At 32.8% G+C, this 15,826-nt stretch overlaps 1 protein-coding gene and 1 non-coding gene across 2 annotated transcripts; one reads left to right on the forward strand and one right to left on the reverse strand.

The window, feature by feature from the left end:
- Nucleotides 1-3,822: 3,822 nt before the first annotated feature.
- Nucleotides 3,823-3,903, reverse strand: TRNAL-AAG (transfer RNA leucine (anticodon AAG)). Its single transcript has one exon. It is a non-coding gene; the product is annotated as a tRNA-Leu (tRNA).
- A 2,646-nt stretch (nt 3,904-6,549) lies between these two features.
- On the forward strand, nt 6,550-14,037 carry LOC145578584 (kinesin-like protein KIN-13B). Its single transcript, XM_081635885.1, has 12 exons — nt 6,550-6,884; nt 7,007-7,222; nt 8,053-8,190; nt 8,532-8,639; nt 9,969-10,046; nt 10,363-10,448; nt 11,132-11,287; nt 11,368-11,670; nt 12,188-12,406; nt 12,496-12,967; nt 13,050-13,115; nt 13,384-14,037. Exons 1-12 carry the CDS (start codon nt 6,759-6,761, stop codon nt 13,561-13,563), a joined length of 2,148 nt encoding a protein of 715 aa, XP_081492011.1. The 5' UTR covers nt 6,550-6,758; the 3' UTR covers nt 13,564-14,037.
- Nucleotides 14,038-15,826: the final 1,789 nt, after the last annotated feature.

Here is a 15,826-nt window from a genome sequence, read left to right on the forward strand (position 1 = left end):
TAAATTATGATCCACTACAAGTGAGTAAACAATATATCTATATATATACTAAAATAACAACCGCTCATGTCATTATTATCTACGTGTCACTTTTTTATTTAATTTTTTCCCTCCAAAATGCAAGGATGATGTCATTTTTTTTCCTTTTTAAGCTACTCTATTTAATATAGCTTTGAAAATATATTCTATTTGAATTCTTAAATTTTAAATTTTGGGTTTCTACACATATTATGCTATTTAGTTATTTACAAGTTGTTAACAATAGTTAATAATATAATTTAATTGAAATTTCTTGATTAAATATGAAAATTATGCACTTTCGGGAATTGTATATTCATATTTAGTTAGAAATTAGTTAGCAAAAATGAGGAAATTATTTACTTTCAATACGTGTTAAAAGTGTATAATTCAATTCATATTTACTTAATTTCAGTTTAGTTCAGTTCAGTTCAGCTCTAATCAGTTCAGTTCAGTTCAGTTCCAATCAGTTCAGTTCAGTTCAGTTCAGTTCAGCTCTTAATTTCCCTCTCACATAAAATATTCATTTCAGCTCAATTCAGTTCAGTTCAGTTCAGTTCCAATCAGTTCAGTTCAGTTCAGTTCAGCTCCAATCAGTTCAGTTCAGTTCAGTTCAGTAAATATAAACAGACCCTAAAAGTAAAACTTAAAAGGATGACAAGAAGAAAGTTTGAGCATGTAGTTTTTGGCTTGGTAGGGCGGAAAGATTCCACTAAAACCCAAAAAAAAAAAAAAAAATTGTAGAAAAGCATACAAGTCGAATAGGATAACACAAGGACGGCACTAGGTTTTCCTTCAATCGGTCATTCCTCAACAAAACGTGAACAAAAGCAGTACTGATTATGTCACACCAATTCTTAAATCAATTCAATATGTCACTTTGCCACATCTTACTTGACAATGATCTACTCCGTATTATTATATGTCACTTTGTCACGTCAATTTTTTTATAATTTTTACTCTTATTACACAATTATAGATATTTAGCATATAAAAAAGTGTTTTGAGATACGTAATTTCATATCTTGTTGCAATATTAATAGAACGGAGAAAGTATATATATATATATATAATAAAAATTCTATGCTTGTGACTTCTTATAATTGATAAAAACGATGTGAATATAGAATAATACGGCTCACCTGTATATGAGAGCATTGGCAATATACGCAAATATACAAGAATACCTTTGATGTTACTCTATTAGTAATATTGCATACAAGTATTATTATTTTCTTGTCAAAGATTTATACATCCCTTCCCTACCTTATAAAAAATAGAAGATAACTCTTAAGAATAGTGCGCTACCAACTATACCCTTAAAAATATGTACAAAAATGTGTAAGATAACTCTTAGGAATATTGTGCTACCAACTATACCCTTAAAAATGTGTAAAAAAATGTGTATTTACTTTTTCACCCTCATTGATATGTTTACTCTCATTAATATATTTAATGTTTTTTTTCATTAAACATATCATCTATTAATTCAAAGTTTTTTTTTGACAAAAAACTTATTTTTACTCCTTCGTGGTTGCTCTTCTTAGGGTCTGTTCTCATTGACTGAAATGAGCTGAACTGAACTGAACTAAACTGAACTAAACTTATTAGAGCTGAACTGAACTGAATATTTTATGAGAAAAGGAAATTATGAGCTGAGCTGAATTGAACTGAACTGAACTAAACTGAATATTTTATGAGAGAAGAAAATTATGAGCTGAAATGAAAACAATCTGATGAGAACAGGGCCTTATTTACAACCTTGTAGTCCTTTAATTGCAACTTTTGTTAAGGTTTATTATCTTCTGAATTGTACATTATTTAATGGCACATAAACACCGTTATGAAATTTGAATGGGATTCATATTAAATAGTGATATTTGAGCAGATATTATCAAGAGGTACGAAGAATTTAAAAATCCTAAAATCAAGGGAAATCGATGATAGAAAAAAAACTACTGGTATTAATTATGGAGAGAATTTAAGAGGGAAAATATAACTAAGTGGTTATTGCTTTAGTTTCAGATAGACATAGATATAGATGTTAGATAGTCGTAGAACATTAAAGAACTTACATTATTAAGTTTTTAGCTACAGCGAACATTTCACAAATTATTACTCTGTATGACCAAAGCTCACAAACAATTCATTTGAAGAAAAATACGCTAGCTAGGTATTATTGAATCATGTAAATCAATTAAGAGTTCTAAACTAAAAATAACTTAAGATATGAAACGATGCAAATCAATTAAATATTATTTAATAATAATTTTGAAATAACACTGTCAAACTTTTGAGGGTTTTAAAAATAATTGTCAAGATTTTAGTAACTTTTTTATACTTCTACAAAGCTACTACATAGACACATAAACTAAATAGTATGGAGTGCGTATTAAAACTATCAGGCCTACCACCCAAACCAAAGGTGTAACGTGTAAATATACGACAATACCATTTATCTGTAAAAGCTAGCCCCGCACGTAAGCCTCCCTAGTAATTATAAGCTTGTTAAGTTCTTAGAAGAACAAAATGCTAATATATGAGTAATATATTAATAAATGGTGGAATTTGGAGTGTAGATGTGTACACTATAAGATCCACACTCACTTTACCGATCATTATTCATCTTAAACATCCGCTTTTATTAATAGAATCATACAAATCCGAGTACATATTTAGGGTTTCATTTAATATGTTTTTTTTTTTTAAATGAAATCGAATTTTAAAAGGCATAAATTGTCATAACCATCATTTGTATTTTGACTTGTGCATATCATATTAGAATCCTAATAGGTACTCTTTTTTAACAACCAAATTTAGGTAAACATTTTACTTGAAGTTTGACTACTTGTGCATACCATATTTGAATGACAATAGTTACTCTTTTTTTATTTACAATCAATAAAAGTTAGGTAAACCTTTTCACTTAATTGTTTAATTAACTTCATTTTGATGTGATTAGACCTCTAATTTTAGGCCCACGAAAGTGATCAATGGATGTCTTGTGTCCACATGAAAATATAAATAAGATGGTCATCATTAAGCATTTAATTAAGATTACTTGCACCATAAGATGGGCTACTACTTAGGAAGACCGAGCATTTTTTTTTCTTTTAATCTGAATGAGTTTAAAGGGACACTAGCACACTAGATATAATGATATAACAAACCAAACAAAGGATGAAATGTAATCTTATGACCTACTATTTACAGGCTCTTAGTTTTTTAGTATTCCATAAGATGCTTAAAAAAAAAATTAAAATTTAATTAGGATTATTTCCAAAAGCACTTATTTTGGGTTTAAATAATCCACAATGACATTATACGTTACAAATGAGAGATGGGTTGGATGACCATTTAAAATGTTGATCTATTTTGTCAAAAAAAATAAAAAATGAAAAAATAAAATGATGATCTAGTGTACAACAACCACCTTTGATTTTTAAATAGTATGTACATGTATTGAAATGAGTCTAATAATCATGGTTGATTTGCAATCATCAAATATTAATACAACCTGCAAGCAAGGTTAATGAAAAGTGCGGAATTCATATTATGACTTTGAAATCACAAGTTCAAGCTCTACCAAATATATTTAAACTTACATAGCTACTCATAGTACGTATGCTCGATTATAGAAGATAGATTAACAGAGTGTGGATATAGAATGTCTTTATTTCAGGTTAAACAGAACAGTTTTCCTACCAGTGCTTGAATAAAAAATATAGTTTGACTTTTATGTGAATCTTGATTACAGCCGTCAAAGAGTTTTGTTTGCAAAATGTTTAGGGAAAAAAAAAATAATGTTGAGAGTGGGATTTGAACCCACGCCCTTTCGGACCAGAACCTTAATCTGGCGCCTTAGACCAACTCGGCCATCTCAACTTGTTGTTCAAAATTGCGCCTTATTGCTTTTATATTGTATCTCATCTGTTAAGTAGTCCAACGCATATGTACAATCATTGCTCTTAAATTTCTAGTACTATACGAAGAACAACTCAGTATCATGCTAAAAAGATGTGATTTTTATTATTGGAAGTCATGGCAGAGAAAATTAGAGGATTTGTGCTGGGGGACAAAGAAAGTGATTAAGTGAGTCTAATAAACAATGTAAAAGGTAATTAAGAAACGATTGTTTTACCTTTGTTTTTTATATATAAAATTTAAAATAATACGCACAATTAATACAATACTGAATGATAATCATGGCACTTCATAACAACTAGCAAGTCAAACATATCAAAGACATACATTTACTTTGTATACTTTTTCAACTCGTCTATTTTGACTAAATCTCATAAGTATTCTTAAACTATTCAAAATGAACAAGATTTTGTACAACATGTTAGAGTCGACAATAACTAGATTCAACCTGGTTCATTTTCAAATTATATTTGGATAATTAAATACTTCGTATTTATGTTAAGTTCAATCATATTCATCTAAAATCGTTTATGTAAACTGAATGTGTCATATACGATTATATATATAGGAGGGATTCCTTAGTTACCTTTATTCATTAGATTTATTTTGTAAAGAGAGCAACTAGAGCTGTCAAAAACCGATCCGAACGGGTGAAGTCAAACCGTTTTGAACTGTTTCGAAAAGGAATCAAACCACTAAGAACTTGCTATTTTAAAACCGTGAACCGACCCGATTTTTAAAAACCTGAAATTGAACCGATCCGAATGTTTGAGAACCGTTAATGAACCATACCCGTTATCAAGCCGAACTAACACAACCCGAAATTGAGAACAACCTGAACCGATTACTTCCAAACCCGATAGCAACCCGACCCATTGTAAACCGAAACCGTTTAAACCCGATAAACCCAAATCGCTTACAACCTGTAACTGGTTAGGACTGAAGTATTTATATTGAAAAGGTTTGGAATTTTGATGTCATTGAAACTCTAATGCTAAAATATTAGCGTACTCTTACGAGTAATGGCTTATAGAACACTATATTGTATTTTAAAAAAAAATCTAAATCAAAAGCTAATTCTAGATTTGTTATTATTATTTGATCCTAAAAATCATTATACAAAAAAGAAACATAAAGCTAAACAACTAATTAATACTCCATATGATCTATTGGAATAACTAATTAAAGAATGTTGAGGATATACTAGAAGATATACGTTAACGAAATCCGTTTAAAACTGGCAAAACCAGTTGTCAAACCGACTAAGTTCAACTCGTACCAACTATGACCTGAACCAATTACAACTCGACCCGATTAGGACCCGATATGTTTCGACCCAAAACCTGCTTTAAACTGACAAACCCCGTTTTTAAACCGACCGAATTTAACCCGAACCGATTATGACCCGAACAAATTATAACCCGACTTGATTGGAATCCAACTCGAAAAAACTATATTAAAAATAAACCAAATCGAAATTACTTAAAACCGACCCGATAATAATTCCTACCCGTTAAAAATCGAAAACCGATAAATCGAACCGCAAACCTGAGACCCCTAAAGCAACCTAATCAATATAAAAAACGTGTAACTTTTGATCACTTTTAAGATAAATTTATTAAACAACCTTATATAAGCGCAACATTATCGTATACTCATAGTGATCATCAATCATCATGATTACATTATGTTACGTAGAATTATTCGGGTTACATTAATTTCTTCCGACTTGAGTCGGGAGGTTAGCCGATACGAGTGCAGTGGCGGATCTAGGATTTTCAAACTTATGAGTCACCATCAATAATTAATCACTTATTTCAATCCAAAAATTATATTTAAAAAAGTTAATTATATTTTATCAAAATAATTTCAATCTAAAAACTAAGTCATAAAAAGTACATACTAGTACTATAAAACTATTAAATTAAACTAACTTTATGATTTTTTTACTTAATTAATTTAACATAACAGGTATCTTTAATGAAATATGAAAGTGGCGCAAAAAATTATTCATTACTGACAATAGCAGCAACAAAGAGATCGCCTATTTTATATTTTAATAGGCGGTCTCTTTGATATTTATAAAACATACAGTGGTCTAAACTCAACTAGAAGTAACAAAGAGACCGCCTATCTGTAATAGGAGGTCTCTTTGGTTTTTTTTTTTTTTTTTTTTTTTTTTGCTGGTGAGTCACGTGACTCACTGTGCACCTTAATAGATCCGCCCCTGTACGAGTGGGAGGAGACTATACCATCGATACGATACTCAATCATAAAAACTTTAAAACTCAACCCAACGTGAAGAGCACCAACTCTGACCCATTCGAACTTCCAAAATATATCCAATATATTTGATTAATTAATATTAGATTATCTTAATAAATGTTTGATTAATTAAACACTAATTTGAATTCCCAAAATAAGCGCGCGTGAAGAGGTGGCAAGTCATTGTTCCTTTTCTCTCTCCTCAACTCAGTATCTGTCAATCATTTCACTTTCCTTACTTTTTCCACCACCTTACTTTCTCAGCGCGTCAAATTCACGCGCCTATTTTCAATTTGAATCTCTCTTTCATTCAACAATTTTCAAACATCAATCAAATTTAGATTAATCGAGAACATTTCTCTATTTTCTCTCTCCTCCCTTTTTCTTCTTCTTCTTCAAATTTCTGCTTTTTCTTTACTTTTTGTTGTTGTTGTTGTTTAATCGTTTCAATTTTTTGGAAAATTAATTTGAATTTCTGGGGAGGTAGCTGAAACCCTAATTTTGAATTTATGTGAAAGAGGGAAAAAAATATTTAAAATTACGAATTAAAGATGAATGTGATTGGACGACAAATGCAGAGGTCTGGCGCTAATACGCGTCAGTATTCTGATAATGATGATAGTAGCAATTTCATTGAAGTTCCTTCTAAATGGCTTCAATCTGCTAATCTTCCTCAGGTTTAATTTTTAATCTTTTGAAATTTATTTAAATTAAATTAATATGTATTTTGATGAATTTAGTTTTTGTGATTAATGCTGAATAATTGAGATTTTGATTGAATTTAATGGTGGAATGATAGGATTATGGGTTTTATGGAGGAGAAGGAGGTTCAAAATGGAATAGGAATTTGCAGAGGGGTAATTCTGGGCTTGAGTTTCCATTGGACCCACCTTCACCATTGAATTCCTCTCGATCATCCAGTTTAAGGAAAACCGGCGACGATGGCGGTTTGTTGAATGAAATTAGCCCAGGATTGCTTGATATTCATTCATTTGATACCGAGCTCATTCCTGAGGTATAAATTCCCTGTCATCCTTTTAATTTGGTGTATTTTGTTGTTTTTATTGCTGTTTATGTTATAGCATTATTGTGATATTTGGACAATGGTTTTGTTGGAAATGAAAATGTTAGAATTGGGCCAATTAGATTTTCAGGAGATAATGTGTCAAGATTGAGAATTTGGACTTGGATGAGGTTTGGAACAAGATGATTAATGATCAATTAGCCAATTAGGATATTATCGGGATGTGCAATTGTGCATTGTGCTATATAACATATACAATGAAAGTTGACCAAAGCTATTACTTAAGTTATATCAATATGTCAATGAGGAGGTGATGTACTTTTCGTGTCAATAAATGAGCGGTTTATTTTGATGTTGTGCATTGCAGTTACCTTATTGATTTGGGGAGTGTTTCATGGCGAAGCTTTGCTTTTTACAGACGAGTCAATAGTCAACTTTATAAGAGGCAGGCTAGCTCCACGTTCTTTCGTTCAGAAGCTTTCCCCAAGAATCCTTAGCTTTATATTGTAATGCAAATAAAACTTCAATATCTTCTGTAATTGAGAATCCCTTATAGCAATGAGTCTCGTGAATCACAGCAAGAGTCCAATGGTGATATGAAACCTATTTACCTATGATTTAGTATTTTAGTTGACTTTGAGTAACATGTGCATAAAGCTACAGTGAAGCTATATCAATGTTCCTGGGGTGATACCCTGATACCTGTTAAATGCCTGTTCTGCACTTGTCTATATTTCAACTCTTAAGTTAATTAATGCTGATAATTTTAATTTCTGTATTGCATTGTGTTGAATTTTTTTTCAACTTTGAAATGTTGTTAGATGCCAGCTCGCAACCTATACGATGTATCTTCGCTTAATCAACCTGCCCGGGGTAAGGGCCTTGAAGAATCAGATGTATATCTTGCTGCAAATAAGAATACAAATAAGGCAAATTCTGTTGCAAAAATTAAAGTAGTGGTATGGCTTTCCCTCTTTCTATTTTTTAAAAATCTTATTCTTGGATCTAATGGCTATTCATAATCATGTTTAGACTTGTTTTGACTTAAGAGTTAAGAGTACCTTAGTGGTGACAGTAAAATAATTACTGTTAATTTGCAGCCAAAAGTTTTGTAAGTAGGATGGTCTCAGCTGATAATATAAAAGAATTGAAAAACTATTTGTAATAAAATGTTGGCCTCATTTATAGAGTACATATTTTGATTGTGACCAGCAGGATGGATTTTGTATTTTTTGTTAAAAATTTAAAGAACATACCTTATTTTAGTACCTCTCTTATAATGGTTACATTTTTGATGCAGGTGCGGAAGAGGCCATTGAACAAAAGGGAGATAGCGAAGAATGAGGATGACATTATAACCATTGAGCCAAATTCTAATGCTTTGACTGTCCATGAAACAAAACTCAAAGTGAGTACCCTTGATTGCTTGGTATCGTAAAATCAAGCTAATAGCTATTGACCTATTGCAGATACAAGTTTATTATGGTGAGGATCTTGTTGGATCATCCTTGTCATTTTCTGTTGAAATTATTCATGATAAGATCGTCTGATTATAAGTCGGCTCAACTGCTATATACTATTCTCCGCTTTGTTAAAAATGTGATGCATCTATATTTTTCCTATTTCATGTCATAATATCCTTACAGTAAAGACCATTTGATTACGAAATTGGTTTCTATGTTACAAACTTACATGTAGTGTTTCATACTGTACTTTCTCACAATTAATGTTATTTGTTTATGCAGTTAATGTTTGGGGATAATTTTGACTGCATTATACTTTTATTGAGTTTGTTGGATATTCTGCATTATTTGGGAATTGGGAAGCGTATGTTTATATTTTTGGTGGGTTATGTGACCATTTTCTGATAAATCTTAAGGGTGGAAATTTATTAATATAATTGAGTAGGCCATAGTGCCATACACCTATTGTTGTCTCAACTCTCAAATGTACCTTGGAGATGGAATTGAGGCTCACACAATTGCACACTTTTGCTGGAAGTTGTGTTATTGTGCTAGCCTTTTTAGATTGTCAGCTCTTTTGTCTATCATAGTGCTGTTCTGTTGTCGTCATTAATCTGAACTAGACTCTGGATAGTCTGGAATTTTCTGCTCACTTGTCCAAGCCTCCAGATAAATCAGAGCACTGGTTTCTGCTGCATTAGATGAATTCCTGTTTGATGTAGAGCCCTAGGAGATATGAGCAGAGAGACGTAGTGCTTTTAAGAGTCCATTTTGTTTCTCTTTTTTCTCATTAATCTTTACTTGATTTTATCAATACTTAATCCTTTAACTTCAAAAAAGTTTTAGTAGATTCTGAATGCAATTGTGCTTTTAATTAATCACAAGCCATCCTATTTTAATCTGCATATTGGAAGGAATGCAAGAGTATAGGTGGATTAGGTGCAGCATATTTTTTTAATCTTATTTTACTGTGCTTACTTCAAACAGTGAATGTTGATCATTTGATGCAGCCATCACCATAGGGAACACTAATATTCATCTTTAGTTTTATTTTGATGTTGATATGAGATTCATTTAGTTGGGTACTTCCAAAATATAATATCTTGTATATAATGTCTTCCATTTTAATGAGATTAAGGGATCAATTGTTTCCAAAATGCTTTCAATACTATCTGCAGTCTAGCTTGATGTCCTCTGTATCCTTTGGTAAATTGCTTTTTATGTGTTTGTGATTTGCCTAGTTTACTTCATACTCTAGTTGTTGATGTTTCCAGGTTGATCTAACTGAATATGTGGAAAGACATGGATTTGTGTTTGATGCGGTGCTTCATGAAAATGTCTCAAATGATGCGGTAACTATCTTATACTTATTTCTTTTTTAGTTGACATGATTATTACCAATGCATTTATTCAAGCGCTTATTTTTTTTTATTATCAAAAATTTAAAATGTAAAACTTGTTTTTTTATAAAATACACAAAAAGATGATTCCAACAAGGACCCACTGCCTTTTGCTTATAGATCACAAGTGAACAGTGTCGATACTGAAAACGTGTCAACTGTAAGGAATGCTGGAATAGAGGGAGCATTTAAAATAAAAAAAATACTACTCAATAATGTTAGTTTTATTCTTCTCATTCAGAATGTTTCGCTCTTCTGATTCCCGCAGGTGTATGCTGAAACAGTGGAGCCTGTTGTTCCACTGATATTTCAAAAGACAAAAGCAACGTGTTTTGCATATGGTCAAACAGGCAAGTGGGTTTTTAAATGACATATGCTGCTCCTCTTGGATGTATAGAAAATCTGTGTTTAACAATCGAGCAAGTGAAAGTCACTAAGTTCAATTCCTGACCTATTGTCCAATGAAAATGTTGTTGTTGTCGGGTTGGGTTTTTTTTTTTTTTTTTTTTTTTTTTTTTTTTTTTTTTTTTTTTTTTCCTCAAGTTTATGGCATACATCATGTTGAGGGTGGTAACTTGGAAATTTGCAGTCTTGTTTTAGGTTGCAGTTATACCTGTCTTCTTTATGATTTTATATTTAATTTGTCTTCAATATATGTTTTTCAGTTGTGTTGAAGCTGTAATATTCAACCTATGTCATCTGTCAAACAACATTACCAGCTAAGAGCCCTGGCCATGTAGTTTCCTTCATTGTGTCGTTTTAATTTACCGATTTATGGTATTGATGGCTCAAAGTTTGCATGATACTTGCTTGTCTCCTCCTTTTTAGTTTTTAGGATGAGATTGCTATTAGCCAGTACCCCCCTCCCTCACCCCAGCTCCTAGTTTTTTTTTTTTTTTTTTGGGTCAAAATATTATGGCTGCCTGTAAGCTTGATGTTGTAAGATACCCCCTGTTATTGTAAGCATACTTTTGTAGTCTTAATTTTTTTTTAAATCATTCTTAATTATTAAGCTAGTCTAGTCTTTTTGTAGGGAGTGGAAAGACTTACACTATGCAGCCACTACCCCTGAGAGCATCCCAAGACATCTTGAGATTAATACACAATACTTATAGAAACCAAGGGTTTCAATTGTTTGTCAGTTTCTTTGAGATATATGGAGGGAAACTTTATGACCTTCTGAATGATCGCAAGTAAGTTTTTCTCCTGCTGTACTAGAGGTTGTCTCAGAGGATTTTCAGGCTTGTGCTGAGTGTAAAATCTCTTTTTATAGGAGCCTCTGTATGAGAGAGGATGGCAAAAAGCAGGTTTGCATTGTTGGCTTGCAAGAATACAAAGTATATGACGCTGAAACAATAAGAGATCTAATTGAGAAAGGAAATGCCACAAGAAGCACTGGTACAACTGGTGCAAATGAGGAGTCGTCAAGATCACATGCTATACTTCAGCTTGTCATTAAGAGATCAGCTGATGGTAGCGAATCGAAGGCTCCTCGAATTGTTGGTAAACTTTCTTTCATAGACCTTGCTGGAAGTGAACGTGGTGCAGATACTACAGATAACGATAAGCAAACAAGGTGATGAATGTATAGCATTTTTTTTGTAATTTGTATGTTTTTATATGCTGGTCCCATTGTCTTGAGGCAGGGAAAGTTTTATGAAAAACTTGTTGATATGTAATTCTGACTTTCACGAGTCACTCTTATGTGTGAATTTGTAAAGTCTCCTACTGATGTCCATGATGATGCTTGCAGTCTTGCACACCCCAGATTGTTTTCCCTTCATTTTATTATTATTACTATTGTTTTGTTTTTTTTTTTTTTTTTTTTTTTTGGCCATTACCATTTATTTTTATGTACGTAAGAGTTGGTTGAGTGGTAATGAAAATATAGGAAGAAAAACATGTGTTGAGACTTTGAGATAGAGTTTTGTTACCATGGACGACTTCCTTTTTAAAATTATACTTCGTATAAATTTACATTGCATCCATTTATTACTGCCTGTCCAGCTAGCCTTTAGGTTCACAGACTCTGGGTGTTATACTTGTATTGGTATTAGACAAACATAAGTACTTATCTTTAATTTTTATTGCAGAATGGAAGGTGCCGAAATCAACAAGAGCCTCCTTGCTTTGAAAGAATGTATAAGAGCTCTTGACAATGACCAAAATCATATTCCTTTTAGGGGGAGTAAGCTTACTGAAGTCTTGCGGGATTCTTTTGTTGGCAACTCACGGACAATTATGATTTCTTGCATTTCTCCAAATTCTGGTTCCTGTGAACATACCCTTAACACACTAAGATATGCTGACAGGTATTTTCTGCTTAAAAGTATAAAAAATTATGAACCTTGGTATTTTTTGAAGGTCGTGCTTGACAATGTATATCACATATGCATTCCAGAGTCAAAAGTCTATCTAAAGGAAACAACTCAAAAAGGGATCTGCCATCATCAACGGTTTCTAAAGACTCGAATTCACAACTCTCAAGTTCTGGTTCAGCTCAAATATTAAATCTTGAAGACACCACAGCTAATGGTCTGAGTGGAAGTGGTAGGTTTGGATGGTCCAGAGAATTTGAAAGAGAATCCCCTCCATCTCCCAAAATAGAACGTGTTCCCAGTGGAAGGGCAGATAACACATCTGCTTCTGGGTATTCAGATTATTACAGAGGACAAAAGGGTGGTCTAGTTGACATGTCAGTGGATGATTATGATAACTCTGAAGACATTTTTGAGCAAGAGAAGCCTTATCGGATGAAGAATAAGAAGACGGAAACTTATCATGTGCCTGCTGCTGAGAACAGAACGAGGAAAAACCTCGCTGACTTTAGTTCTAATAACATTTCAGATGATGATCTTAATGTATTACTAAAGGTAAGGAATGCATATTCTATACTCTTGTACTGATCTGTTAAATGTATAATTCTTAGTATTCTCTTGTTTTATTTGGTGGTAGGAAGAGGAGGATCTGGTTGCTGCTCACAGAGGATTCATAGAAGAGACAATGGAACTTGTCAGAGAGGTCTGTCATCTAATATTAGATCGATACTCCCTTTGTCCCAAAACTCCCAATACATTAGACCAGGGTGAAAGTTTGTTAAATTTGATCATTGATTTCTCAATAAATGTGTTAATTCTCAACGCAAACTTGCTCATGCCAGATTCATCCCACTTATTATTTGTACACCTTGGAAAAAAGTGTTGCATATACTAATTGTGGGATAGGAAGTTTGTCTAATTGAGTATTACGTAACTCTTAACTTCAAGCTATATCTTTCCGTTCTCTGCAGGAGATGAATTTGTTGATTGAAGCTGAACAACCTGGAAACCATGTGGATGATTATATTTCCAAGTTGAACTCCATTCTTTCACAAAAGGCTGCTGGGATCCTAAAATTGCAAAGCCAGCTAGCTAACTTCAAGCAACGGCTCAATGAGCAAAATGTCTTAGTTTCTGCTGCTAGATATTGATATTATCAGGACACTTCTTAAAGAAGACAGTGATGATAATACGATATGGTGTGGACTAGATCGAGATGGTTTGATAGCATTTCTGAATGGTAAGTTTGCTGCATTAGGGCTATGTAGGGCGCTAAGAGCCTCTACTACTAGTGCCATGGACTTGGAAAAGTTCAGGCGCCTCTGTTGTGATTTGATTCTGGCCTATCTTTGAGGGTGGCGGTTTCACCCTTATTGTAGGACAGTTATATTCATTTGTACAAGGCTTTGTATCTTAGGAGTTGCATTCCTAGCTACTCCCTCAAAGTCGACTCCCCAACCCGAAAAAAGAAGAAAAAAAAAACAAAAAAACTACCCACTCCTACAGTTAGGGAGTGAGATATAGAATTGTACTGTAATACACAGTAACTGCTGATTAGCAACATTTTTAAAAGCATTGAAGCAGTTAAATGTATGTTCATTCGTGGTGAAAATGGCACTTTTTGATTGGTGCACTAATTTGATTAAGAACTGAGTTCTTTTCTACTACTCAGTATTTGTTTCTTACTCGTATTGTTTGTCCTAAACTCCTAATTGAATCATTTCAATATTTCTTCCAAACAATATCATACGAATCAAATTGCATCACTTGTTGTTAGGTGCAGTTTTCTTAGTTTAGATTATCGTGTTCTTCGTATAAAAGATTTATAGAGCACCTCTTACAGGTTTAGCCAGAAGGTCAACGCTTGAGAGTAGGGGGGGGGGGGGGGGTAAAGGAATCCCCCTACTCCCAAACCTTTTGTAGTTGGTGGGGCTCGAACTCGTGACCTCAAAGTCACAAGGTGAGTTCCCCACCAACTCCACCAAGCTTTGCTTGGTAAACAATTTTTTTGGACCTATTCTTACATGTCTTCTTGTAATAAGCTATACCCCAAAATTAGTAAGCCAACTAAATTAACTACGTAGTATAAACATTAATAAGATGTAACAAATGAATTATTCGGATCAATATATTAGATTACCATCGTCTACAACTCTACATAGGTTAATTATATGGTTCTAATTATGTTCAACTCGATTGTTAGCTAGCATATTATGCTAACAAATAAATATTAACCCAAATCCCTTCAAAAGCTGTCAATTTGAATTTAATTTACATGAATATTAGATCTCAATTCGAGCCTCAGTTTGCTAATTCGGCTTAGATGATCATCTACTAGTTTGACTTAATCTAAGTTAAAATTGGTTTTGGAAAATACTACTAGTTTAAGAGCCTCTTCTGATTGACTCAATTGGGCTAAACTAAACTGAATATTTTATGAGAGAAAGAAATTAAGAATTGAACTAAACTGAATATTTTATAAGAAAAGGAAATTAAGCTGAACTGAACTTATTAAAGCTGAACTGAATATTTTATGAGAGAAGGAAATTAAGAAATGAAGTGAACTGAACCGGACTTATTGGAGCTGAACTAAAGTGAACTGAAAATAATCTGAGTAGAACATGCCCTAACTAAAAATGAAGATTTTGGGATTTTTTTTTTTTTTTTTTTATTTTTTATTTTTTTTTTTTTTTTTTTTTTGAGATTTAGTCCTTTACAGCAAATATAGTGTTTCCTCAAGTATGGTCTGATTATGATCGAAAAGAGAGTCAAATGACCCACATCTCTAAAGCTTTTATCCAGGATATAACTTCTATAGCATGATGACATTTTCCCTTTTTGTTGATGTGATATTTGTTAATGTATTTATTGGACAAATGTTCGATGTATAATTACTAAGCATTTGCTACACTTATTTTCATTGCATTTGGGCTCCAATCTTATAATTTTGGTTTTATGACTTTAGCACAATTTGTATGCTTTATTACTTTCAGTCAAGAATTTGATTGATGGAAAGGGATACGAGCTTCTTTGATTTCAAATTAAGTACAAGTATAGCATGATCCAATTCTACAAATGATTACTTACCATTTGATCTAAAAATGAGGAAAACTTGAATTGCATCCACAAGTACAACATGAATCAAAACATACTTTTTTTTTTTTTTTTTTTTTTTTTTATGCATCACTTTCATTTCTGCACTATTCACATACAATATTTGGCATAATTTGTTGAGAAGGTTTTGCGTAAGACCGTTTCACGTGAGTCCGGTTTATAATCGCACATTCATTCCTCACCCACTGCCACTACCACTACCTAGCCATCCGACGACCACCCTCCCCTTCCCATCCCAACTCCTTACCCGTAGTACCGTCCACCACTCGCCCAACCAAAACCCTTACTCGCTGCTCCATC

Source organism: Chenopodium album, chromosome 14, assembly GCF_948465745.1.
Source record: "Chenopodium album chromosome 14, dcCheAlbu1.1, whole genome shotgun sequence".
In the NCBI taxonomy this organism is placed as follows: domain Eukaryota; kingdom Viridiplantae; phylum Streptophyta; class Magnoliopsida; order Caryophyllales; family Amaranthaceae; genus Chenopodium; species Chenopodium album.

Coding starts and splice junctions, on each gene's coding strand:
- LOC145578584 (XM_081635885.1), top strand. CDS start 6,759: ATGAATGTGATTGGACGACAAATGCAGAGGTCTGGCGCTAATACGCGT. Junction 11,671..12,187: donor GATAACGATAAGCAAACAAG/GTGATGAATGTA, acceptor TTTTTATTGCAG/AATGGAAGGTGCCGAAATCA. Junction 12,407..12,495: donor ACACTAAGATATGCTGACAG/GTATTTTCTGCT, acceptor TATGCATTCCAG/AGTCAAAAGTCTATCTAAAG.